We start from the raw sequence: 26,173 nt of genomic DNA on the forward strand, positions 1-26,173 counted from the left end.
AAAAAGAAAAACCTCAAGGCAAATAAACTAAGCACATACAAACTTTGATCTGAAAGAAAACATCGTTATCTCATTTTTCCCATCAAAATCATTTTCGGGGCGCCTGGGTGGCTCAGTCGGTTAAGTGTCCAACTCTTGATTTCGGCTCAGGTCATGATTTCATGGTTTGTGGGTTTGAGCCCTGTGTCAGGCTCCTCGCTGACAGTGCTGAGCCTGCTTGGGGTTCTTTCTCTCCCTCTCCCTCTGCCCCCCACCTCCCACCACTTCTTCTCTCTCTCTCTCTCAAAATAAATAAATAAACATTAAAAAATTTTTCAAATAAAGTCACAGCAGCGAATAAACATCTCTGCTATACATTTTACTGAGGGGTGGATATTTCCAAAGCCCAGGTCATGCATCCCCAAACTGGGAAACAGAAATTAGTCACTTTCGGAGACCTGTAGAGACCTCCCTCAAAAGTCTTCACCATCCAGGAAAAAGTCCAGGCTCCCAAGTGTTAAGCAATGGGCCAAATCCTTACTTGGATATTCAAACAGACCAACTGAAATTCAGAACAAGATGGGAATTACTCCCCAGACTTTCTACTTTGTAAATACAACTATATTAACTTTGTGGAAAGCCTAAAACAGCACGTTCAGATCCTAGCTATGGAAAAACACTCATTCTCCAAAAAACACATTTAGTTTTTTTTATATCGGGTGTAACAAATGCAAATACCTCCAGGAGACAGTAAGAAAACATGAAGAGTGAAGCCCTTGAGTGGCTGTAAAGTAACAGGATGATGGGGATTGTTGCACACAGGACAATATACACATATTTACAATTCGCCTGCAGCCCATTGTTGCCCTATGGTAAAGGGGGCTCAGTGTGATAAATTATCTGACAGCGAATTAACTTTTTAAAAATATTGCAGGCCAACCAAACATTTCTGTGGGCTGATTCTGACTTCTATCCTACTAGCTTTATATATATTCTAATGCTCATCTCTATAATGGGTCTTAAATGATGATAGATCTGAAACATCAGATCCAGCAAACACACAGATGAAGCTATAACTAATGTGAACATCACCTTGTAACCAAGGTGTGCTGGTAAATGTTTAACAACCAGCTCTCTGGGAGCAAAAGCCCTGTTTTATAGCATTTACCAATTTCTGTGGCATAATCGTCCCCACAATGGCTAATTTCAAGCTCCCAACATGATGTCACTAACACAGAGTTGAGAAGACATGCACACAATGAGCTCTCTTAAGCCGGTAGGAACTGGCCCCAGCACCCCACTGCTTGTAAGTCTCCTCACCACTTTCAGAAAGTATGGCTTCTGCCAATTCCTAAATAATTAAGCTTAAACTACTCCCCAAATATAGAAGCAACAAACCTAAGCTTGTCCTAAGACTCAAACTCTGTGTAAATAATGGAAGCTAGTAAAAAATTGTATGATCTCATCTGTAGGACTTGAGGCAGGGAAGGTATTATTATTATTATTATTATTATTATTATTATTCATTTTGCAGATGAAATGCATCACCAGGGGTCAGCTGTTAAGTGACCTATCTCGGATCCCAAGGCTAGCAAGTAGGGGAAGAGGTAGAGTAGAAAAAACTTTCAAACTTACAACTATGATGAACTCACATTGTTTGCCCAGTACTAAAGTCACCCGAGCAAGCGTACGGGTGTGGTGGGATTCTCAAACTATAGGACCCATCAGAATCACCAGGAGGGTTTGTTGAAACACAGACCATTGGGCTCCACTCCCAAGGATTCTGACTGTATTTCTAACAATATCCCAGGTGATGTTGATGCTGCTGGGCCTTGGACCACACGGTATTAGGAGCTGAAGAGCTGGGATGAGTCCATGACCCCAGAACAGTGAGTACAGGTGTTCAATAAGGTCACATACTCTCCCTAATAGCACCTGCCCTATCTAACTTATAGAGCTATTATCTTCAAGAATCAAATGAGGGGCGCCTGGGTGGCTCAGTTGGTTGAGCATCCGCCTCTTGATTTCAGCTCAGGTCATGATCCCAGGGTCGTGGGCGTGAGCCCTGTGTGGGGCTCTGCACTAAGCATGGAGCCTGCTTGAGATTCTCTCTCTCTCTCTCTCTCTCTCTCTCTCTCTCTCTCTCTCAAAAAAAAAAAAAAAAATCAAATGAGACACCTGTGTTAAAATGTTTTGGCTACTATAAAGAACTATACACATGGGTTCTAATTATGTGAGAAATAAAATAATTTGGGACTTCTTCTCTTGAGTTGAAATGCACTGTTCCACTATTGGAAACACTATTTCCACAATGAAGACCCTAATTTGTAGAGGGAGTTCTATGATACCTCTATGCTAATATTAGAAAAAATGTGGGTCCTAAATACAAGGCATGCTCAGGATACAATTAGGTGAAAGGTTCTCCTTATGTGCTTCAGCCCAGTCTGTCAAAAATAACTAAATAAAGAGTTAAATAGATAAATCTGGTAAAAAAACAAAAACCAAAAACCAAAAAAAACCCAAAAACACCCCAAGAGGTTCCATATCCACTCTTATGGGGTTATTTGATGGACCTGCCCCAAACCAGCTATATTACTCCCCTGTAGTTGAGAAATAAGTCACCAAATTGTATTTTAGACATGAATAAAATACACATCTGGATGATACCCTACACTTCCCAAGGGTGCTTTTGAGGACACTGGTTCCATAAAACATATTGGAAGATGCAGAAACCACCAATGGCAGAAATGAAGAATAATTTGCATATAAAAGGGTTGATTCTGAATTACAAATTTCACTCTGGGCTCTTTTTTCTTCTCAAAGAAGACCTAGGAGACCAGAGACAGATGAATTTCAAACATGTTCTGTGAGTAAGAAATATAACAAAACCTCCAAGATGGCTTCTTCCTCCCTGCACCCAATAATAAAGAGGCCATAGCATCAAGCCAGTCACAAGTGGAGAATGACATTGTCTACCAAACCTTATGCTGCTGCAATATCACAAATTAGTCCCTGGATTAATAATAGGAACCAAGCTAATAAATGTTCTTGAATGATCCACTTAGATTTAGATTTTCACATTTCCACAATTGTCCTCCCTCTTCTTGATAATTTTTCCACTAAACTTTTTTTTTTTTTTTTACTGTTTAGTTATTTTTGAGAGAGAGAGAGACAGAGCATGAGTGGAGAAGGGGCAGAGAGAGAAGGAGACACAGAATCTGAAGCAGGCTCCAGGTCCTGAGCTGTCAGCACAGAGCCCAACACAGGGCTCGAACTCGTGAACCATGGGATCATGACCTGAGTTGAAGTCGGACACTTAACCAACTGAGCCACCCTGGTGCCCCTCTAGTGAGTTCTTCAAAAGAAAACTCACAGAATAGAGACAGGGGATAGACAAGTCTTCTCCTTGAAGATCACTTTCTTCAATGGTGGGATTCCTCACTGGCTTATCAATTTTTAGACCATTTGTAGTTAGATTAAGTTTTTCTTCTGCGTTCCATTTTGGTGTATCATTAACTCAGAAGGCTAACTTCTGAGTGTCAGAAGTTTATTTGTGACAGTGACCCTAAAATGTTAAAAGGAGAAGAAAGGAAAAAAGGAAAGAAGAGAGAAAAGAAAGAAGGGGGGAAAAAAGGAAGAAAGAATTGCAGCTTTGTTCAGTTGAAAGTATTCTACACGGGGGTCTAACTTAATGCTTGTCTCATGGTGTATAGCTCTTTCTTGTACATTCTAAATTGGATGAAGGCTAGTTGATATTATTTAAGGATTTAAGTATATTTACTATAAATGAAAAAGATATAGTCCTTAGATATAACAATTGCTGACTATTCAGGGTCTGCTGAACATCTTTCAGTTAGCTCTAACTACTCAGGCTTTAAAAACACACTTCTGCAAAGCTGTATTATACCCCAATCAGTAATTTTATACAATAACAATGACAGGACTTTATAGTGTGTATATATATATATATATATACACACACACACACACATATCTCGATATATATATCTTGATATATATATCTCGATATATATCCATATATATATCCATATATATATATATATATATACACACTGCTTTATGTTGTCAGATTCCTTAGTATATATATTGATCATTTACAACCAACCACGTAAGCACCTTCAATTTTCTACTCTGGAAAAGGGAAGAGACAAAAGCTTGCATTTAGCACACCTAAGGGTCTTAGTACTTACTGTTCCCTCTGCCTAAAATACCCTTTCCCAGATACTGGTCTGATGTGCTTCATTACTTCTTTTGGTTCCTGCACCAATGTTACCTCATCACACTAAAATCTCCCAACACTCCCTATCTCCTTTACTCTGCTTTTTTCCTCCCTCCATAATATACATACATATACGTGTGTGTGTGTGTGTGTGCGTGTGCGTGTGTGTGTGTGTAGTGGCGGTACATTCTATATTCACTTGCTTATTTAATTACTGACCATCTCCCCACACTATAAGGTAGCTCCTCAAGGGCAGGGGCTTTGTTTTGTTCCCAACAGTACTTGACGCCCAGAAGGAGCACAATACATACTTGTGTACTGTGGACAGAGGATGGTAAGACCTATTCATCCTCACAAACTTTGGAAGGATAGGGGCACATAACTCAGCACCCTGGCAAACAGGCTATGGGAAGTGATGAATTCTGTCTTCGCTTTGGCTGAGACTGAGCATGGAAACAGAAGGCAACCCATTTACTTTTTTATGGATGTATGCCCCCAGCTGGCCAGGCTGTTTGGCAAATACTCCAGACTTGCTCCCTGCTCCAATCTATTCATTAGGCTCCAACAGCCTGCCTGAAGGAGCAGCGCCTTCTTTACTCTGGTGGTAATAAGGTATGACCTTGCTTAGTTCAGAACCTTGAGAAACACACTTGCCCACAGCTAACATATATTGAGTAACTTTCTCTCAGAATGTGCACTACCCAGAAGGAGGAACGGAGGCATTGAGGGATGTTGCACAAATGCTCTAGGTCACCTTGCTTCCCTTTAAGCTCCCTAGTGGAGGTGTTCAGATAGGGTGACACAAGGAAGCTCCTAGCACTAGGGCTGGCTCAGCATTTTCTCCTGAATCAGAATTGAGCTGACACCCTAGTGCTTACAAGGGGGCACTACCACAGTCTCTTCGTTTTAAAAAACGTTTTTAAGTTTGGTTATTTATTTTGAGAGAGAGACAGACAGAGTGAGCAGGAGAGGGACAGAGAGAGGGAGAGAGAGAATCCCAAGAAGACTCTGCTCTGTCAGCATGGAGCCTGACATGGGGCTCGAAGTCATCAATGTGAGATCACAACCTGAGCCAAACCCAAGAGTGGGATGCTTAACTGACTGAGCCACCCAGGTGCCCACTACTGAAGCCTCTTAATCTCTCTTTAGCTTTAGTTTCCTTATCCATGTGGGCCACGAATGCTATACTTTCTGGTCTCCGAAGGTGACTTCAGGCTCTGATGTCCTAGAACTCCTCCCTCTTCTCTTCATTTTCCTGCCACTTTTTTACAGACGATGAAGCTAAAAAGGGATATGTCTTGCTCGAAGTCACCCAGCTAGTTAAATGCAGAGACAACACTAAAATTCAGGTTCAATGCTTTTCCAATGATGAATTCAAATTTAATTTTCATGCCCCTGGATCTCAGCCTTTTCAGTTTCCAAACTCTTTGATCATTGGGTCCCTTTGGTGGGAAAGAGATGCCATGAATCATTTAGGTAAGTGGCAGCACCAAATTCTACTGCTAGATCGGGAAAGGGGACACAGAAGAAAGAGCCAAAAGCTGATATCATCAGTCTCACTTAGGATACTGTGCTAGGACTCCAATGCCAGCATTCCTGGAAACTGCGTTGTACAATTAGTGGGATAAATGATGCTACTTTTGATGATGCAAATAAAATTTGCATTTATAGCTTTATTAAATGCCATGAATAATATATTGATTCATTAATTTTCACTAATGACAGACGTTGTGGCAAGACCGGATTTACACTAGTTCCAATGACAGAATGCCAGAACTTTATACCCCAGGCTTTGGAAACGTGTATTTTGTAACTCATCTCACTACATTTTCAACTTTCTGGCAAGGCTAGCCCCCAAGTCTTCCAACCCTTTCGTCTCTAATGTCCAGTCACTTCTGCCGAGCCTAGCTTCCCTGATTTTCTCTTTACTTTCTACGTCCATTATTTCACTTTATCCTCCTTTTGTTCCGTGCGGGTTGAGGCTGGGCGGTATAGAGATTATCCTGACTGCAGAGATGGGGAAATTGGAACACACAGCTGTTGAAAGATTGCTAAAGAAAGAGAAACATGAGATATCTTACTCATCCGTGTCCTCCATTTAGCCAGTTTTTTCAAATGTAAATGAGCAATGCAGAGCTGGTATGGACTGCCCATTGGGAGACAGCATTATTCTTAGTGCGTGAAATCACGCTCCCCAAATCTTACTCGCTAATAAAGGAAGTCACCTATAAATAGTATCAGGTGTTTCATTTCTGTCTCGAACAAAACTTCTGAGTGACAGTCACAAAACAAAAAAAGACACTCAGAGCAAATAGTAGGTAGACGGCAGTAAAAAATGTTCGCAGGATGTATAGAAAGCCTCTCTGGCGGGCCTCAGTCTCTCTAGCTAGAAAACCGGCATGCTGTTTATGCTTTTTTCGCGACACCGTGAAAAGCATCTGTGGAAAAGTCAAAGATACTTCGGACAGGGATCGATACCATCTCATCTTTGGCATATTGTGCAACAGTAGCTGTAGCAAAGATGATGACAATAGCTAATATTTACGGGCATTTACTAAATGCCAGGGACATACTACTGTCTCATCGAATCCTTAACAACCCTAGGAGGTAGGAACTACTCATACACAGGAGGGAACGGAGGCACAGACAAGGTGAGGTAAACCTGTCCAGAGCCCAAGACTAGTACTCTAGCTCTTCCATATGAGAGGCCAGGTGGTTTTGTTGTTTAACAAGTACAAACCTGACATACCATTCTGAAGTCCTTTTCGAACTTGAAAGCCCCACCTCCCGTGGCACAGAGCGTGGTGTGGAGGCTGGAGAAGTTCTTCTCGCTGCCCATCTGAATGAACCTGTGCATAGCACAGCTGGGGAAGCGGATGAAGTGCAGGTTCCCTTTGCGCCCACACATGGTCAGATTTTTCAGTTCTAGATGGACGTCTCGGATCCCGGTTTTCCCATAAGCCGTATTAGAAGTCAAATACTTTCTGATGCTCTTCAGGTTCTCTACCTCCTCTTGCTCCTCTTCGGCTGTAATATCCTTTGGCTCAAAGTAGACCAATTTAACCAGCGTTCCACCGATGTCCATCCCAAACCACGGGAAGGCTAGAGGACATAAAGATAGTACTGGTGAATCCCATGCATTGGGAGAGACGTTCAATTTCTGAATATTCAATAGCGAAATGCAATGGTGTCACATCTGAATGTGCATTTAATATCCACGCCACCTGAATTCAACCAGACGTGCCTAAAAGAAGAGACAGGCAAGGGGGAATCCACCATTCGAGTGGTGCCCATGTGTCTGCCCACAGTCCACTCAGACTGTGCCTCAGAACTGAGGTTGAGAAGAAAACTAAGACGTTGCAGTCCCCTAGGCTGGTCTCAATTCCCAGGGCTTCTCAGAGCTCGAGTGTCTCCCCAAGCTGAGCGCAACTCCAATATTTAAAGATTTCTTTTTGCAGGCACCATGGCTCTCAAATGCTCTCTTATCAGAATCTCAGTCAAAGAAACAGTGATCTGTTCCAATGCCAGGGGCAAATCTGGCTATGCCAGGTGTACCCGAGGCGTGATGATCTCTAACCCACTTGGCACACCCCTAGGGCACTTTGCAGTAACAACTGATAGAGTATTCAATTTTTGCCTCCATGAGCCGACTCCACTGCTTTAATCTACAGAATAGGCAGGAAGGAGAAAGTGAGAGAAAGTGGGTGATGAGAGATGATGATCCTATGGTGACAGAATTCTAAAAAGCTATAGCTCCTCTTATAGCTCATTTCTGCATTAAGCAAAGTCACTCTCTTCATCTCAAATGGCCTGCTAAGGAGTCCTCAACCCAGCGGTGTGTCGGACTCGCCTTTAGCATCCCAATTCTGGTCTCCTCTCTCACAGGTTCTGACTTTAATTCAAGGCTGCAACCTGGGCATGAGTATTTTTTGAAAGTTCCCCAGTGGTTCCAATCTGCAGGCTTGGGAATCACTAAACTGGAAGAACCATGGCCTCTGACAGGCAAGCTCACAAATGAACACAGCTCCTGACCAGGTCTGCAACCTAAGGCAAGCCTTTAGGAGATGTGTGTGTGTGTGTGTGTGTGTGTGTGTGTGTGTGTGTATCTATAAAGCCTCCTGGAGATGTTTATCTATAACAAAACAAATCTCCATCATAATTATTTTTGTTATTAAAAGAACAGGCTGAGCTCCCTGAACTGGCTAACTTCATTCAGAGGCAGCCTAGAAAGTTAACGCTGTGCAGTCAGATGCTCTGCAATGAACACAGAGCAAACCCAAATGAGATTCCAAAATCTGGGGTCTCCCTTTTCATTTCCATCAGTAGACTCCATGGACTAAATCTGAAACTGTAATATTAAAACTGAGTTTAAAGATATAGGGAGCAGGGGTGCCTGGAATGGCTCAGTCGGTCGAGCGTCTGATGCTTGGGTTTGGCTCCGGTCATGAACTCACGGTTTTTGAGTTCGAGCCCCACATCAGGCCCTGTGCTGACAGTGCGGAGCCTGCTTGGGATTCTCTCTCCTTCTCTCTCTGCCCCTCCCCCACTTGCACTGTCTTCATCTCTTAAAATAAATTAAATTAAATTAAATTAAATTAAAATTTAAAAAAAGATACAGGGAGATACAATGACTTCTTTCCATAAGTTTATTTTATTCCGCCCTAGAGAACATCCATATGAGCCCTGGTCAGGTTGTGCATGCCACACCCAGAGGTCACATTGCCAGGAGCATAAGTGAGACTACAGAAGTTCTTTTTTCTGGGCTGCCCTACTACTTTGCCCTCGACATCAGTAGGCTGGGGAGGGTGGAAGGAGAGGAACACAGCAGGAAGCCATCCCCGCACGTGCGATTTTCTCTCCGGTGCTTCGCTGCTGTTATCTTAGCTGTAATCCAAGCCGGCTGTTCCACACTTGGAAACCCTAACCCTTAACAGTATGAAAAATGAAATCCCAAACTCGCCCAAACACTAAGAGCAGCAGATTCCACTGACAAGACCGAGGTGACAAGACCAAGTCCTGTGATAACTACGGAAGTTTGCAAAGCAAACGCTTGTCCCGGCAGGTCGCAGAAAACCGGAAACAGTTCATCACCACTGGTCAGTTCAACTCACAGGTGATGTTTCTTGGTCTGGTCTCTAAAACTCGCTGTCAGTATAAGTAATAGGAAAAGCCTCAAATCAGGATTCACAACTGCTTCCCATACGCAGGAGCCAGTAACCAGCTCACTGTCACTCCCTCCACCTCTCTAAGATCTCATTTCCAGCATCTGTGGAGGGAGTGGATTGCAGTATAATGGTCTCCAGTTCTCTTCCTACTACAAACTTCCTACGGATTCTTTCAGAAGTATAATAAAATCGCAACCACCCCCAACCACGTAGGCTGACCAGAGCCCTAATTTCAACCTCCACTGAAATACTTGTGCCGTGTCAACAGGTGTCAGGACTATGCAATCAGTGTTGCAGGTATAATCCTTTCTTCTCATAGTAGGAAAGACACCTACCACTGGACAGGATGGGGGAAGGGTATTCTGGAACTTTGCTAGGCTACTCATTTGGAAACACTGTGGCAACAGCTAGTAAAATGAAAAGTACTAGTACATTTTTAATCCAGCTAATCCCTCTCCTGGACCGTATTCAAAAAGCACCAGCATTTTGGGGATAGGTATAAGAATATTCTTGCAGCACCCTTTGCAGTGGCCAAATTAAAACAAAAACAAAAACAGAACAGAAAACAAATTGCATACCCAGTAACAGGAAAACACAGTGTATTCTTTCCAAATCATGGAATACTGGGCAGCCACTGAAAAGAATGAATGAGATCTATACCAGCTGCCTGGAGAGACAGCCCTAAGCTTCTGTTCATGAGAAAAGTAAGAGATAGCCAGAAGTGTAAATAATTTGGTTTGGAAAAAAAAGGGGGAGGGAAGGAAGGCAGGAAAGAAGGCAGGTGGAAAGGAGACCCGTAGGTTTATGATTATATGATTATATATCTGCTGAAAGATATGGAAGGCTATCAGTCCCTCCAGGTTGTTAATACCTTTAGGAGGTGGCAGAGGTAAGCAGGTTGTATGGGTGGAAGCTAGAGACTGGGGGAGGGGATGGAGAAAATTCTACACTCAGACATTTTGGTACATGCAGAAGTAAAAAAGAATATAAGAATAATTCAGTGACAGTGAAAAATAGGAGACCTCCCAGCACAGGATGGACAGAACACACTGTGTGAAACCCAGAAAATAACCTAGTTCTGTAGTAGAAATCCAGGATTCACGAAGCCACAGCTGCCCCCAGCCCTCTGCAATGAAGGGTCCCTCCGTGGTCTTTTGTGGATGCTGGTAAGTACAAGCATCCGCAAAGAGGTCTTACTTTTAAAAAACGTGACAGGGGACCTAAACATTTCATATGTTATTTAGAATCCTGCTACCTTCCTCCTGCCTCACCTCCTGCTCATTTCAAAGCTTTTGCTGGCCACTCAACAGAATGGTGGAAAAAAGTGTAGAGCTCTGAAAATTCCGTTAAATGTTGTATCAGCAGTTTTGTTTGAGGTAAGGGAATAGAGATCAGTATTAGTTTACATGGCAAGAGAAATTGCTTTCATTTACCTATGTTCATGTCTTTTCTGTTTATGTGTGTTGTTTACTCATTTTTGAGAGAGAGAGAGAGAGAGAGAGAGAGAGAGAGAGAGAGAGAGAGAGATGTGCTTAGAAAGTAATTGACTGGTTTACAAACCAAAAGAAAAGGGAATCAAGTCTATTAAGTCAGACTCACAGGGTTGGAAAAAGCAGCCGCTTCTCTTTCCCAAGAGATAAACAATGAAATGAGAAAAAGTCTTTGCAGGGAAGAGGTCAATTAGCACTTAGCTTTGGGGTGAAAGAGAAGGGCTATCACGCTCAATCTTAACACTCTGAAAGGGTTACAGAGTGTCGGCAGCAGTTGACGTCATGGCTCCTTAGTTCATTCTTTCAATTAGAATACCTCAGGGAAAAAGAGACCAGAGGTGTGGCTTCCCAACCAAAGGCTGACAGGCTCAAAGTATCACCAATTAAGTTAATAAAGAAAGGTTGGGAGCAAAACCACAAAGGCATACAGTGAACAGAAGCATGCCAAGGGCTGAGGGCTTGGCATATGGAAATAAACTAGAGCTAAATAGATAGGAAACTGATTTCCTTTTGAAAAGAGTCGTACTGCCAGAGAAACCAAAAGCTGAACACTTGAGTCCCCCAACCCTCTAAAGTCTGCTGGGAGAGCTGCTCAGCTCCTACAGAGGGCATATTCTTCCGTCTTACTTTAGTTGTGATCAAGGAGGTTATTGGGAAAAACGAAGACCTGAAGCAATGGATTGGGGAGCCCCTTCCCGAGACAACAATCAGGACCCCAGAGGAACACCCTCTACATACTGGTCACCAGGTGGATTTCAGAATTGCTTCAGCAGTTTAGAATGATTGAGGACCAATGAATGGATGTCTCCCGTTCACCTCCTTTCTGAATAAGAGTGTATATTGAGGTTTCCAATCTTTTTTTCACCGTTACATATTCACATACAATGTGGGGAGGGGACACAGCACAGCAGGTAAGTGGCCTCGTTGAGTTCAGAAGTCTCTAGCTCAAGAGGACCCACCTCTGGAGTTGATGTCGAAACAACTTTGTATCACCCCCTCATTTAGATCCTACTGTACATCATCCAGATGCCACGACTGGGTGAGGCTACAGGGTTGTCTGCTCTGGGGTGCGAATGGCTGTATTTCACCTGCGGTTTCGGAGAGCAAGCCAGCTATTTGGTAATCAGAAAAGTAAATTGCGATAGTCACTAGTGCTGCTGGCCAAATATTTCCAGTTCTCTCCCTTTTAGTCTCATGGGGTGAGACTGCAGTCCCTGGACATTTTATAACTGAGCTGGGCAATGTGCCTCATGTAGTCAGCAAGTTGTGCATGGGTGTGGGGTACATCACTTCCAGGCAAGAGCACTTACGGCCGGGGTGAAACCCTTCAGAGCTCTTTCTCTGTTACCATGTCCAGCAAGATCCAAGATAATGATGAGTCAGGGGGAGCGGGAGCCAGAATGGGGCCCGAACCACCTCCTTGATGGGCTTATAGTGTGAATGAGAAATAAACCTTTGTTGTTTTAAGGCACTGGGATTTAAGGGCTGTTATGCAGAATGATTTGCATATCCTCACTGATATACTCTACCTCAAAATCCACCCCCGCCCCCTCCCCCAACCCTCCCTCTCCTGCAGAACCAGATCGAGGGACTGCCAGTATCGCCGATAAACATGTGGTAGCTGGGTGTTAATAAAAAGGTATGTAGGTCCTGTTGTATTTAGCTCTGTCTAAAAATTTCTAAAAACACAAACCAAGATTGGCACTCTGGTAGTAATTTAAAACTGTGAAATGAATCTGTATTCCAAATACTGTAGTGAAAATATTTACAAGTTTTATTGGTCATCAATGGCTTTGAAACAAAGCCTGTTTCTTAGAGACATTTTTGGAGCACTAGAATAGTCTCTGAGAGACACCTATGCTTCCTGTAGTAAATGTCAAGGGTTACACAATGACCTTATACAGTGACCAAATAGCATCAATGAGCAAAGACTCCCCCCCACCCGCCCCCGCAAACAAAAAACAAAAAACAAAACCCCCAACAACCACAATGCAGAAAAGGTCAGAGAAACTATTTTAAAGGGCTAAGGGAGCCTGATACTAGAAAATCTACCTCCTCTTGAACAACAGCCAGACCTTTAAGGTGTTCTTGGTGAGGCAAAGTTCACTAATACCGATATTTCTTCCTGTATGTAAGAGTAACTCCTTTGGGCACAAGTTTGACTTAGCAACCAGTTGCTGTCCTGCACAGTTTAACACATTTGTTGAGGTTCCACCAAGCTGGAATTGGATGAAATAATTGTGAATAGAAGGACTGAATTTCTTTTCCCACTGTTTGTGAATAGATTTGTTGAACAAATTAATGGGTAGAAAAGATATCTGAGTATTGTGTAATCAGAAAAAAGAAAAGACTTTTAAGGCACTGATATTGACGCTACATGAATACTAATTATGTTGAAGTTGCTTAAGGACCTCTACATGTTAACAAACAAAAACTGTTAATCTAGATCCGAGTGTGTAATAGAATTGTATTTCTTAAAGTATTTGTTCTCTGAGGGCTAGCTTTCCCTTCACCATGTCTAAATGTAGTTGGTACTATAATGTAATCTTTGCTGATATATTCATAGAAACATTTAACTTGAAGAGGTGAAAGGGACCTTAGGTCGAGTCCAACATCCTGTTTACAGATAAGAAAATTATGGCTCAGAAAGATCAAGGAATTGTCCAAGGTCAATCACAATAGCTTCAGAACCCGTTTTCAGTTTCATGAGCTAGCAAGCTCCCCATTTTGCAAGGCTTGTCCAAGTTAGGTGGCTTGTCACTTGAAATGACAGCACCCCCACAGATAGGATGATCGTGGGCAAGTTTCTTCCTTGAGCCATTGACTAAGCTGTAAGGCAGAGATGGGCTCACTGATTACTGAAGTTCTGTCCACTTCTCACGTCCCACCATCCTAAACACACACACAAAGCCCTCCAAAACCACACTTTTAACTGCATATAACGGAAGAGTTGAAAACCTAAGAACTATTTAAGGACCCTGCAGAAAGTGATACATGTAAAATTTAATAAAAGGGTTTCCATAACACTGTAAAGGAACCTGTAATTATTGCACATAGAGCAATCTGCTAAACATTAAATATTCTGTGCAAAGAAACTTGAGTCACGGTTTCTTGCAAATTAATGCACACCAGATTCCTTTAGTTTGAATTTTAGTCACATGGCAATCCCCAGGGTTGGCAAGGGTAGAAGGACATAAGAACTTATAGAGTACCAACGGGAATGTAAACTGGTGCAATCTTTCCACGGGGGTTTTTGGAAATACCTATTTAAAAGCTCCAGATTCTTGCATTCTTTAATACATCAGTTCTGCTTTACCCTAAAGAAATAGTTATGCACGCATTCAAAAATTTATCTTAAAAAAAATCACTGAACTTTTACCACTAATAACTAGAAAATTAATTACTGTCCAAAATGACAGAGTCGGTAGGTAAATTAAATAAATGATTGTCCATTCACACAAAGGGAAAAAAGGCCACCACTTTGTAGGATGGCATTTAATGATGTGAGGAGAATGTTCATTATATGTCGTTCGGTGAAAGGGCAGGTGATTAACTGGGACACGTGTATGATTACTATTTTGGATAAAAATTCAACAGCTCTTTGTGCACAGAAAACAAGACTAGAAACTTCAGGCTGAAATATTAACAGCTGTTATCTCTGGGTCATGGAGGAGGGTGGGTTTTTTTCTTCTGTTTTTTCTGAAGATGCTTTTCAATTATTTACAATGATACATTTAATCTTAATAATCAGAGTTACTTTAGAATTCTCAAAAACTGCACTATAAAAATGCAAAAGAAAAAAAAATTGTTTTCTTTGCTTCAATGCACCGATGGCAGATGTGGTCCTGCCCATGGGAAAGAGTGTGCCTACATTCCCCATCTCAACAGCCCCTCCCCTGCTCAGGCAGTACCTTGCCCATATCATGCCTGATACTGAAATCCATTCGACACAGGCGATCAATGACAAGGAAAGCCTCAGCAAAGTTGTTTAACCAGTTAGATACTGGACATCCCTCAGGTGCGACTTTAGGGTAGGAAGAGTCCTGATTTACGCACCTGATTTACTGTCAGCGCAACACCTGTAAGTTAAAGTCAGCAATTCAAAACACACTTCAGGGGCAGAGGAATGTTTGGGGGAAAGGATCGTGGTGGGAAAGGTCACACATCCACGTGTGACAAAAACCTGCCTTCCACTGGCACATGGCCTCCGATTCCTGTCAACTTTCTCCTTGGCAGGTGGGCTGGGAACAAAAAGGCTGATTTAAAGAAAAAAAAATGCCGATCATATTCACATCTGCGAGAGGGAGAAAGAATAGCAGGAGTTCCTTGTAGCACTTTTGAGGCAGGCATAAGTATTATCACATCAGCCACCAGAACTAAGGCCCGATTTCACCAACTCCGCCATGCAGGCCCATGGTCTGTGACACACAATAGGCTCCAGGCCTAGGGCCTGCGATCTTTTTGGGCACTCATGAATGAAAATATTGTAATTTCTTTTAAACTTTCAGGTCGAAGAAAATGTGGTCATATGGCATCTCAACACATTCATCTTTCTACCAACAGAGTTGAAAATTATAACTTAAATTTTTTTTTTTATTCAGGAAGGAACCCATAAAGTGTCAGGAGTCCATGAGAGTTAGTCTGTGTTTATTTACATTTTGCTCCACACCCAGTCCCAGGTCAGAACTGACAAGACATCAGACCAGAGTCTGCTTTGCATTTGCAATTTGAACTGGATTCCTATGGATTATTTACAATTTTATTTCCTTAAAGCAACTTCATTTTAGTACTTCATGCAACCAAATTTTATTTTTATTTTTGTTTTTAAAGTAGGCTCCATGCCCAACATGGGGCTTGAAGTCACAACCCTGAGATTACAAATCACGTGCTCTACTGACTGAGCCAGCCAGGTGCCCCAGAGTGCACTAAATTTTAAAGTTAACTGTTTAAATTACATTTATTTAAAAATGACAGGCTATATTCAACCACATTCGTTCTCAAATTTGCCTCATTATAAAAACTGCCTAAGGCACTTGTTAAAAATATGAACTCCCAGGCCATGGCCTGGAGATTGGGATGCAGCAGGACTGGAGAAAATATTTTCAACGAGGGGGACCTGTAATCCTTACTGGCCAAGTTCAAAACCACTGTTCTCATTGAATCAAAATGAGTGCTGTAAGTAGCCAGACCACAGTTTAAAAGTGAGAGATCAGAGTTTGAATGGGCTACTCTTGCTTGTAACTGTGAGGGAGCCCTAAGGAGGAACCCCGGGGTGGTGCCTGGTAATGACCTGGAAGAGGTTCCCATTCTGGAAACAGAAGGACCTGAACGCATCTAACTGCTTGTTAATGGAATTATTTACGGGCAATTTATAACATGAGTGCCGCAGTATTTAATTTTAAATACAGCTTTTGGATTTCCAGGTATCATCCATCCACAACGAAAGCGCCTAGCCGTGGGTTTAGAAACGTTCCACATATGATTAAGTTTTGGCAATGTGCTCCTCTCTCCCAGCGACTCCCATTTTTAAGGTAACCATGCATTTCTCCATAAGGAAGTCAGCTCAGACAACAGTACCGGTGTATTTAGGTCAGGCAGGCAGATGTTCTTTGATTTGCAACCCATGTGGTTGACCTTGACACAGACAACCATGTGAAATCAGAACAACAAACAGAAACACCATCGTGAAAGCTATGTTACTTTTTTTTTAGGTTAAGATTTGAGAGGCGGAAAAAAAAAAATCTCTTGCAGGGGGGCATTCTGGTGTCACCCACAAATGTATTCTTAGCTTGTCTTAGCTTGGACCTAGGCCAGCAGGAAGCAGGGGCAAGATGAAGCTAGAGGTGAAGGGACCCAAAAGGTCAAACCCATAAGGTTAAAAAGCCTTTTCCTTGGGTCTCTTCCTTAAGGCCCTGAGCAGCTCAGGGAGGTGCAGTTTCGTTCCCAAGGTCCGAGAGCTTTTCCCTGCCACTCTTCCGAGAGAAAATCAGAGTAGACAAAGGGATGTCACTCTAGCGACCACCGAGCTCATTTTGTTCCTGTCACCCCCACAGTCAAGCCCTGGATTTCTGTCCCAGGTCATAAGGAGGGGAAATAATAGACAGATGAAAACTGTTTCCCATTCTGCAGTCATCTTGTGAGGCTGAGGAAGTCGGGGGGGGGGGGAGCAGAAATACAATTACAGACAGTTAAGGTCATTGTCCCTATTTCTCACCAAGAACCTGTCTGTCCTGCCCAATCTAGAGGGAACAGAAGGTGAGTATCAACCTTCCACGTAGTCCTCGGCTTTGATTATGCCACCTTCATCATCAGAAGTACGGTCCCTGGAAGAAGATTCCGTAGTTTGGACTCTGCAGACACATGCCAAGGGACAAGCATACAGTGGCTCTTGAGGGCCACTCAAGATTGGCTCCAGTGTGATCATTTCAGCACCCAGAATAGACCCGAGCATCCACCCAGGAATGGCTCCTCCAGCTACCTAATGTCCTGCACTGAAGCTCAAGATGGCAATCTCATTACCTGCTTAAACAAATCCCAGTTTAAACCACCAAGAGGTTTAGCTTTCTGTCTTGACAAGCCACCAGAGTGTGCTTACTTACTCCAGGGATCTACCGACGATTTAATACCAGGGAGTGGTTAATTAAGGCTTTGGGGAGAACAGCATTGCCAAGTGGCACCGCCGGGTGGAACAACAGGTTTACCAGAAATGGGCTTTGTTCATGTATTTTAGCTTGATGGCAAGAGCCTGGCAGATCTTTAAAGTCGAGCTGGGGGGTGTTGTGGGGGGACTGAGAAAAGACGTGCCAACTGCTCACATGGCGCTGCAAGCTGGAAGAAAGAGGGGGTCACAAGTCCCTCTTCAAATAATCTGAGAACAACCACATGCTTATGGACCCAGTGATTCATGAACACATGTTTATGCCCGTGAAAGTCACCGTGGCACAGAGCCGGGATACGGCAATGTACCTGCCCTCTTGGCACTTGCTTTCCAGTCTGCAAGGACCGATTGTTAATCAAGAACAACCAGGAACGAGTGAAAACTGCTAGGAGTGAAATCCACATTATTCGCGGACCAGACCTCACTTAATTAAAACAATCCTTTAGGGGGCGCCTGGCTGGCTAAGTCGGTAGAGCATGTGACTCGATCTTGGGGTTATAACTTCGAGCCCCAGCTTGGGTGTAGAGAGATTACTTTTAAAAAATTAAATCTTTAAAACAGTCTTTTAGTATTTATGAATGGCAGCTCTAAGCAGGGTTCCCTCTTAGGTACAATAACCATCACAAAGTAAAGCCTGATACTTCCTGGCCATTCGAGAACCTTGTAATTAAACTGGAGATGACACTCAAACCTACAAAAAGTTTAAAATCACTGGATGTTAGGGGTGCCTCGGTGGCTCAGTCGGTTAAGCATCTGACTTCGGCTCAGGTTGTGATCTCCCAGTTCGTGGGTTTGAGCCCCGCATCGGGCTCTGTGCTGACAGCTCAGGGCCTGGAGCTTGCTTCAGATTCTGTGTCTCAGTCTCTCTCTGCCCCTCCCCGTCTCACACTCTGTCTCTCTCTCTCTCTCTCTCTCTCTCTCTCTCTCAAAAATAAATATGCATTAAAAGATTAAAAAATAAAAAGAGCTTAATATTAAAAAATAAAATAAAATAGTGTAGTCACTTTGGAAAACAGTCTGGCAGTTCTGCAGGAGGTTAAACGTGAGTTTGTATGTGATCTAGCAAGTCCACTCTCGGGTACATACCCAAGAGAAGTGAAAACCTGTCCCCATAAAAAGTTGTACACAAATGTTCATAGCAGTGGAAACACCCCAAATGTCCATCAACTGATGAATGGATTAATAACCCATGCTGTCTCCAGGCTATGAAGTATTATTTGGCAATAAAAAAGAATTAAATGCTCATATACGTTAAGACATAAATGAACCTTGAAAACACTATGCTCCATGAAAGGAGCCAATCACAAAAAAGCACAGATAGTATGATTCCAATATATGAACTGTCCACAATAGGTAAATCTGTAGAGACCGAAATATCAGTGGTTGCCCGGTTTCAGGAGTTGTGGGGGCAAAAAGGAGTGACTGCTAAATAAGGTTTTGTAAGGGGGTGACGGAGTATTCTAAAATTGATTGTGGTAATGGTTGCACTCTGCGAATACACTCAAACCCACCTAACTGTACACGTTAAGTGGGTGAATTGCATGTGCATTCTATCTTAATAAAGCAGATTTCATGCATATATAAAGCTCTGACCTAAACCCTTCATTTCATAGATAGCTTTTGAAATAGAAATGCCAAATTATAATTGCTTTTGAAAAGTCTTTCTACAGATTTTCCCATATTTTTAAAGAAAATAAGCACAAGAAAATTTTAGATCTTCCTGATGACTGATGGGCATATGAGGGTCAATTTTTGTGCCCACTATATAGTGATGCCCTCAGAACCACATGAACCTCTCTCTGCTTCCAAGGCTACTGGGGTTTAAGTATTCTTTTGTCTCTATTATGGCTTTCTATGTCTTGCTTTTAGGCTAATCCTGTTAACTTCCTGCTGCTATCAATGTTACTGCAGTACATCTACCCCAAACCTGCTATATATGAATGCAGAGAAACCAGAAAATTCATGTCTGTTAACACTGTTCCTTTAGTAAGAGTAAACAGACTCAGAGAGAGCACAGGAAGTACACTAAATGTAGAATGCAAAAGCGTCTCCAATTTTATTTATTTCCCAACACTGATTTTGGTTGCTCAGACATGTTTGCTTCCTTCCAGGTTCTCAGCTGCCTTCTGGCTTATTGCTGGCAAGTTTCCAGAGGTGACAGTCACTGTAATTAGTATTAAATGTTTTCTTTTACTGTAACAATTTTTATCCAAGGCACAGCTAGATGTAATATCTAACTGGAAAAAGAGGTGAAAACTTTAAAAATATAAACATGAGCATTCAAAGTATTCTGTTTATCTGGTGCCAATTAGTTTGGGGACTGAGTGCCCTTCTCTATCATTCAGGTAAGATTTTCAAACAACTTAGCCCTGGAATTTTTTATTGCATCTTAACTATGGAACTCACAGAAGGAAGAGATAAAAGCAACACCTTACTTAACATTGGCTCATTTTAGAAAAAATATTACACATTTAATGCAAAGTCCATCTATGAGACCAACACTGTTTTGATGTGTAAAGGCTGGACAGTTGTCACTTAGGGATGACAGCCGCAGTCTCATAAACTTCAGCACCCAATTTATTTTTGTACTTTGTCTGGATTGCACAATATGGAGACAAGTTTGACTCACAGGGAGTAGGTGCAAATCCTAACTGTTTTCTGAACAGCTTTCCTTGCAATCCGGGGATTTCTGGAATCAAAACTGATTCAGTAGCTTGGACAGATTTACTGAAAATGTTTCACCAAAAAGCTGAACGCTAAAAATAACTAACGGCTCCTCAGTTTGCTTGTAATAAATATAAAAATCAAACAAAAGCCTCTAAACCTTATAATAAGTGCTAAAACTCTAAACTTGATGGGGTTATTCATTTACTTGTTATTATATAACTGACCTATGCCAGAGTGAGAGCATTTGCAAAGCAAATATGCCTAACTAAGCCTTGCCTAGAATGTAACTGAGTGTGGTACACGTGTACTGAAGTGGTATATTAGCTTGTGCAATTTTATGTGGATATACGTGCCCAGGCCAAACTTTTTAGAAGACTTCAGAGCTATAAACTTGCCAATCAATGCTCTGCTTATAAGAATTCAGAAAAAATGGGGCACCTGGGTGGCTCAGTTGGTTGAGCATCTGGTCATGATCTAGCCCTCTGTGAGTTCCAGCCCCGCATCGGGCTCTGTGCTGACAGCTCGGAGCCTGGAGCCCGCTTCGGATTCTGTGTCTCCCTCTCTCTCTGCCCCTCCCCCACTCATGCTCTGTCTCCCTCTATCTCTCAAAAATCAATAAACGTTAAAAAATTGAAAAAAAAAAAAAAAAGAATCCAGAAGAAGCTTCTTCTAACGTCTACAAAAAATGGGTTAATCCAGCAGCAGCACTGTACCAACTAACATTAAGGGCTTACCATGTGCCAGGGTGTGTGCTAGAAGCTTTACATGCAATGTTTAATTTAATTCTCAGAACCCAACGAGGTAGGTATTCTTCTTTATGCCCACTTTACAGATGACAGAACTGAGGCTGAGAAAGAAGTTAAGGAACTCACCCAAACATTAGTTACGGGGTTTTCAACATGCGTTTCAGTTATGGCTTTTCAATAGAGAAAAATATTTTTAAAGAATTTTGAATTAAATACGTGGACCCTTTTAAAAAAGTTTCATCTGTATGCAGCTGGTGCCTAACAAGTATCCATTGCCTAAAAAACAAAAGAGCGACCATTCGCACACCGTGACTTCTACAGCCCAGTATAAAACCAGATATTAGTCATATCCCTAAATTATTAGAAAATATCACGATACTCAGTATTCTGTCCAAGAAGGCAAGGAAGTATAAAATGCATCTGGAGCACATTTTGCATAAAACTGAAAGACTCATAAAACTGCCAAGAGTAAGGCAATCCTGGCAGTTATACAGATAAGAACTCACTGATGTTGAAGTGGTTTGATCCTCAAAAACGCTTGACAGACAAGAGTGATATTAGAGAGATTCAGGATCTTTTTCTTTGTTCTTGTGGTTCATTTGAAATGAAGGAACGGCAAATCTCACAAATTTCAGCAATACCCCTCCTGGTAACCTCCGGTAAACTCCACGTTCAACCTTGAATCCAGTACCCCCAGACTTCCAGTCTGAGCCCAGTCCTCCTTCCCAGGTGTCTTCAGAATGAGTGCTAGCTTGCCTGTTCCCACCCTAGTGACTGCAGAGGCGGAATTCTTTTAATCCTGTTCCCAGTCTCTCCCTCTCAAGACAGAAACTACATGGGAGATACAAATCACTTCTAGTCCAGTGATTCTGGGATGATTCCAAAGCGCCTTTTTTGGCACCTGGTTATTTCATTACGAGAATGAAGTTTCAAATCTCAGACCATGAAGATATGGTTAAAAATTAATCATAAACAGGCAGTAGCAGGTACTGGCAAAACAAACAAAAACAAACAAACAAACAAAAACATACCAAAAAAACCCCCAAACTAAATCCTCCCAGGAAACACAATATCAGATTCTCATCTATCTATCAACAAACAGGATGCAACGATTTTAACCATAAACTGAATTTATTCCTCTGTGCATCATAAAATACTATATAGCTTCAACTGAAAATAATACATTGTTAACTTTTTCCAGCAATTAACAGATTATGGTTATGCTTTCAAAAAGAGTTTTTATCTTTTAGAAACACATATAAAAACACTTACCATTAAACTGAGATATCTGAGACTTGCTGCAAATCATCCAGTTTGAAAGGGGAGGTTTGGATGTAACAGAAAAAATAAGATTGGACATGAGTGGAAAGATAGGCTGAGTGATGAGTGATGGGCAGTTATTTGATGTACACTCTGGCTTTATATAACATTTGAAGTTTTCCCCAGTAAAAAGATTTCTTTACAATCCCAACACTCTCTAAATACTCATGCAAGACTGTGAGAGGACAGTGGGGCATCACGAGTAGCCTTTGGAGTAAAACTCTAATGGGAATGAACTGGGGAAGTCCCTTTTTTTGCCCCACAAATCCTACCTCTGGAAACAAACAAACAACCTCCCTTCCCTTTTGGCTGGGACAAATTTCAGCCTGCCCGCCCTAACCAAAAACATGAAATGGAGATCCTCCGGCAACTCCGCCCTGCCATGTCACCAACAGTAAATTAATTATAAATCACCCTAGAAAGGTGCAAGGTTCACTGGGGCTAGATTTACACCTATCTAAAGGAAAAATATTGGTGTTGCCCAGTCCACATGTAACGAACATGTAGCTCAAAACAACTCAAGTCATTCAAAATAAAAACAGGAGTGAATCATAAAATGAGTGTAAAGAAGCCTAAAGTTATGGTTCTCCTGTAGTTAGTACTCTGGTGCATGCATGTATATATACATAAAGTCATGTATATTATTTTCTTCTTTCTTTCTTTCTTCTCTCCTGCTGCGTTGTTGGTACACTAACACCTGCTTGTTCTACCTACTGGGTGATCTGGCACTGAACCCAACGGTATTTGGGGTAGGAATTTAGGAGGGAGAACGAGAGGCAGACAACAATGTGATTCTAAATTCTACCCTTAAAACATAGCGGGCCCTCAAATATGTGTGGAATACTTTCTTTCCTGAGAATGAAGTTCTTTTGTCTGACTCCTCACCTTCTGGCATTATCCTACTTAGCAAAGGACATGCCAGTCTTTTTCTCCCATTCTCTGAATCAAAGGCTTTAATTATTCAGCTCGTATTACTGATGCTGTCTGGGACTTTCCTCTGCGTGACCCATGACCTGTATTCTAGTCAGTGACATACTGGTAAATGTTTAGCAACTGGCTGCCTAAGAAGAAAACCTTGATTTTTAGCATTTGCCAATTTCCATAGGGCAAATACACTCACTGTAGCCAATTTCAAGCTGCCAACACCAGGACATAGGATGCAGAATTAGGGAGAAATGTGTACAACCAGCTCCCCTGAGCACGTAGGAGCTGGCCCCATCAAATTAAGGGAACTTGTGGTTTTCCTAGGATGATCCCAGTTTATGCCTGTGGTCCTGGCATAATTATTCACGATACCCCTTACCACTCTTTAAAAGTGTTGACGATATATCATGCAGTCACTCCAAAGAATAAATCACATTTGGGTCACTTCCTCATAGTAAAAATCTTCCATAAAAGGTAGGATGTGGTATCTCCTTGACCAAACTGATATTACCTTCCTTCTCCCAAATACGTAGCATGTTTTTAGATGTTTTTCATCAAACACTGGTAGTTGGGAAAGTATGGATGGCAAACAGACAGCCTCAACTTGTTCAAGTCCTCTGACTTATACGCACAGAGTTTAGGGACTTGGAAATGCCATAGATTTGACTAAAATCAAGCCAGGCAACTGGCTTCAGGCTACACTCCAGCTTGGAATCACATGAAGCCGAGTATCCCATGCAGAGTCTAGCACAGTGCGTGGGTCACAGGAATAAAAACTGGTTAGCTCCAGGGCGCCTGGGTGGCTCAGTCAGTTAAGCATCTGACTCTTGATTTCGGCCCAGGTCACCATCTCACGGTTTGTGAGATTGAGCCCTGAGTCAAGTTCTACTCTGAGAGCATGGAGACTGCTTGGGATCCTCTCTCACTCCCAATCTCTCTCTCTCTCTCTGCCCCTCCCTTGCCCTCCCTCTCTCTCAAAATGAAAAAATAAACATTTTTAAAAGATTAAAAAAAAAGGATTAGCCCTTGTGGGACATACAGGCTTATTAAATCTTGGCGTTCAAGGTCACCCAGGTCAGTACTTACCTGATCCCTTTTATGACAACCCCAAGAGGCCATTCTCCCATCTAAGCTTTAATACTTTGGCAACTCAACACAACCAGTACTGGCTCACAAGGATGATGAAGTCTGGCAGGTGAGTGTGTGGGTCTTTGTTTTTCAGAGGGCAGGACGCCATGGAAAAGTCAAGTTAAATAGCTGTCTTTAAATGTCTAAGGAGTTGTCATGCAGAAGAGAGATTGGATACACTGTAGGGTCAAGGCAGAAGTTATAGGAGTAAGTGTAAGTAAGGAAGGGCATCTAACACCACCACCCATGACAGCTAACATTTATTGGGTGCTTATGTTTTGCTGGAAGCCTCATTACACTGTGGACCCATATCAAGCTTGAAGTCACACAAATCCACCCCTGCCTCGTTCCCTCCTGGACTGCCTACCTCAGGCTGTAAAGGAATTGTTTGTCCAGAAGGCCCAGAGGATTCCTAGCAACTGGCACTGCCCAGGCTGGCCACAGCTCACAGAGATTCACGTAAGTTCAGTCTGTCCAGAGGCGCTAGCTAAAGACCCAGTGGCCCAGATTCAGCATTGAGTCAGGGCCAGGCATTCCAGAAGGTTCACGTGCTGGTCTCGAAGGCAACAAGTGCCCAGAAATATCCATCTCCTCATCTGCCAGAACAAGGTTTGCTAGGCTATGGGTAAAAAGAAGGCCTGAGAAGTAGCATCCGTTCTGAATTCTGCAGCCTTGTTTGATTCCTGCAGCTTTCATAAAGGAAAAGGTGCTCACTTTCCTAATCCTTTTCTCTTATGTGCATTATCTGCTTCACTCAGGGGCTGACATAGCAAACCATAAAGATCAAAGGAAGAAACTTCCTTTTTTAGAAATAACTTTGTCCTAGGGTGCCTGGGTGGCTCAGTCGGTTAAGTGTCTCACTCAGGTCACGATCTCACGGTTCGTGAATTCAAGCCCCTCATCGGGCTCTGTGCCGATAGCTCAGATCCTGGAGCCTGCTTCGGATTCTGTGTCTCCCTCTCTCTCTCTGCCCCTCCCTTACTCGCACTCTGTATCTCTCTCTCTCTCTCTCTCTCAAAAGTAAATAAACATTAAAAAAAAAAACCACCAACTTTGTCCTGGCACTAGATTAACAGTAAAACAAATGACAGTCTTCTTAGTCACCAAGTTGCCAAAATCACCCTCAGACAGGTCATGCTGTACATCTCAGGAGTTGCAGTGGGGCAACTTATGAAAGTGACAATGAGGTCAAGAATTGCGACACAGGCCGTGTGTCCTGCCTCTAGAAACGTCAGAATTAGGGCACTTCCATTCAGGATGTGATGTTGGGTCAGGTTGGAAGATACCTTGAATGAAGCCCAGTCTCAGTTGGGGCAAGATGAGTTCATGGAAATCCTGAGATTTCACAAAGTTTTGAAAGCCTCTGTGACTAAGTAACAGCAGTAATATTAATATTAAATGTCCTCCTTGTGTTAGCAAGTAAAATATCTTTTACTGTGCACGTAGCAGGGTCCAGTCACTCTGTTTTACAACTTATCTCCATTTTCTGCCTTTGGTCCTCACAACCAATAAGATGGACGCCATTATCTCTATTGGAGAAGTTAAGGATCTCGCCTGAAGGGGACACTGTTAGTAATGGCACAGTGAGGCTCTGAATTCAGGTCTGGTGGCTTCAAAGCTCTTTCCACTACAGAACACTACCCAAGTCTAGCCCAGCAGAGTCAAAATCTGAACTCAGACAGTTTTGCCCCAAGCCTTTGTGCTATCCTTCAGTTTCTTCACCTGCCGAGGGAAGATCATATGATTTGTCTTACCATAGTCTCAGTATCTTATAAACAACAGAAATTTATTTCTCACAATTCTGGAATCCAAGATCAAGGTACTGGTGGATTCAGCGCCTGGCAAGAGCCAGCCTC

General features: G+C 42.4%; 1 protein-coding gene across 6 annotated transcripts in view; it reads right to left on the minus strand.

Moving 5' to 3' along the window:
• Positions 1 to 26,173, minus strand: part of PANK1 (pantothenate kinase 1) — a 102,503-nt gene that overhangs the window by 18,629 nt on the left and 57,701 nt on the right. For 4 of the 6 annotated variants that reach the window (XM_043596950.1, XM_043596947.1, XM_043596945.1 and 1 more), the window contains one exon: positions 6,969 to 7,321. In XM_043596950.1, coding sequence (XP_043452885.1) covers positions 6,969 to 7,304 — 336 coding nt within the window. In that variant the 5' untranslated portion in view covers positions 7,305 to 7,321. Of the gene's footprint in view, positions 1 to 6,968; positions 7,322 to 21,451; positions 21,759 to 22,217; positions 22,495 to 26,173 lie in introns of those variants that run through there. The other 2 variants (XM_043596948.1, XM_043596951.1) reach the window with 2 other exon arrangements.

This window comes from Prionailurus bengalensis, chromosome D2, assembly GCF_016509475.1.
Source record: "Prionailurus bengalensis isolate Pbe53 chromosome D2, Fcat_Pben_1.1_paternal_pri, whole genome shotgun sequence".
Lineage (NCBI taxonomy): Eukaryota > Metazoa > Chordata > Mammalia > Carnivora > Felidae > Prionailurus > Prionailurus bengalensis.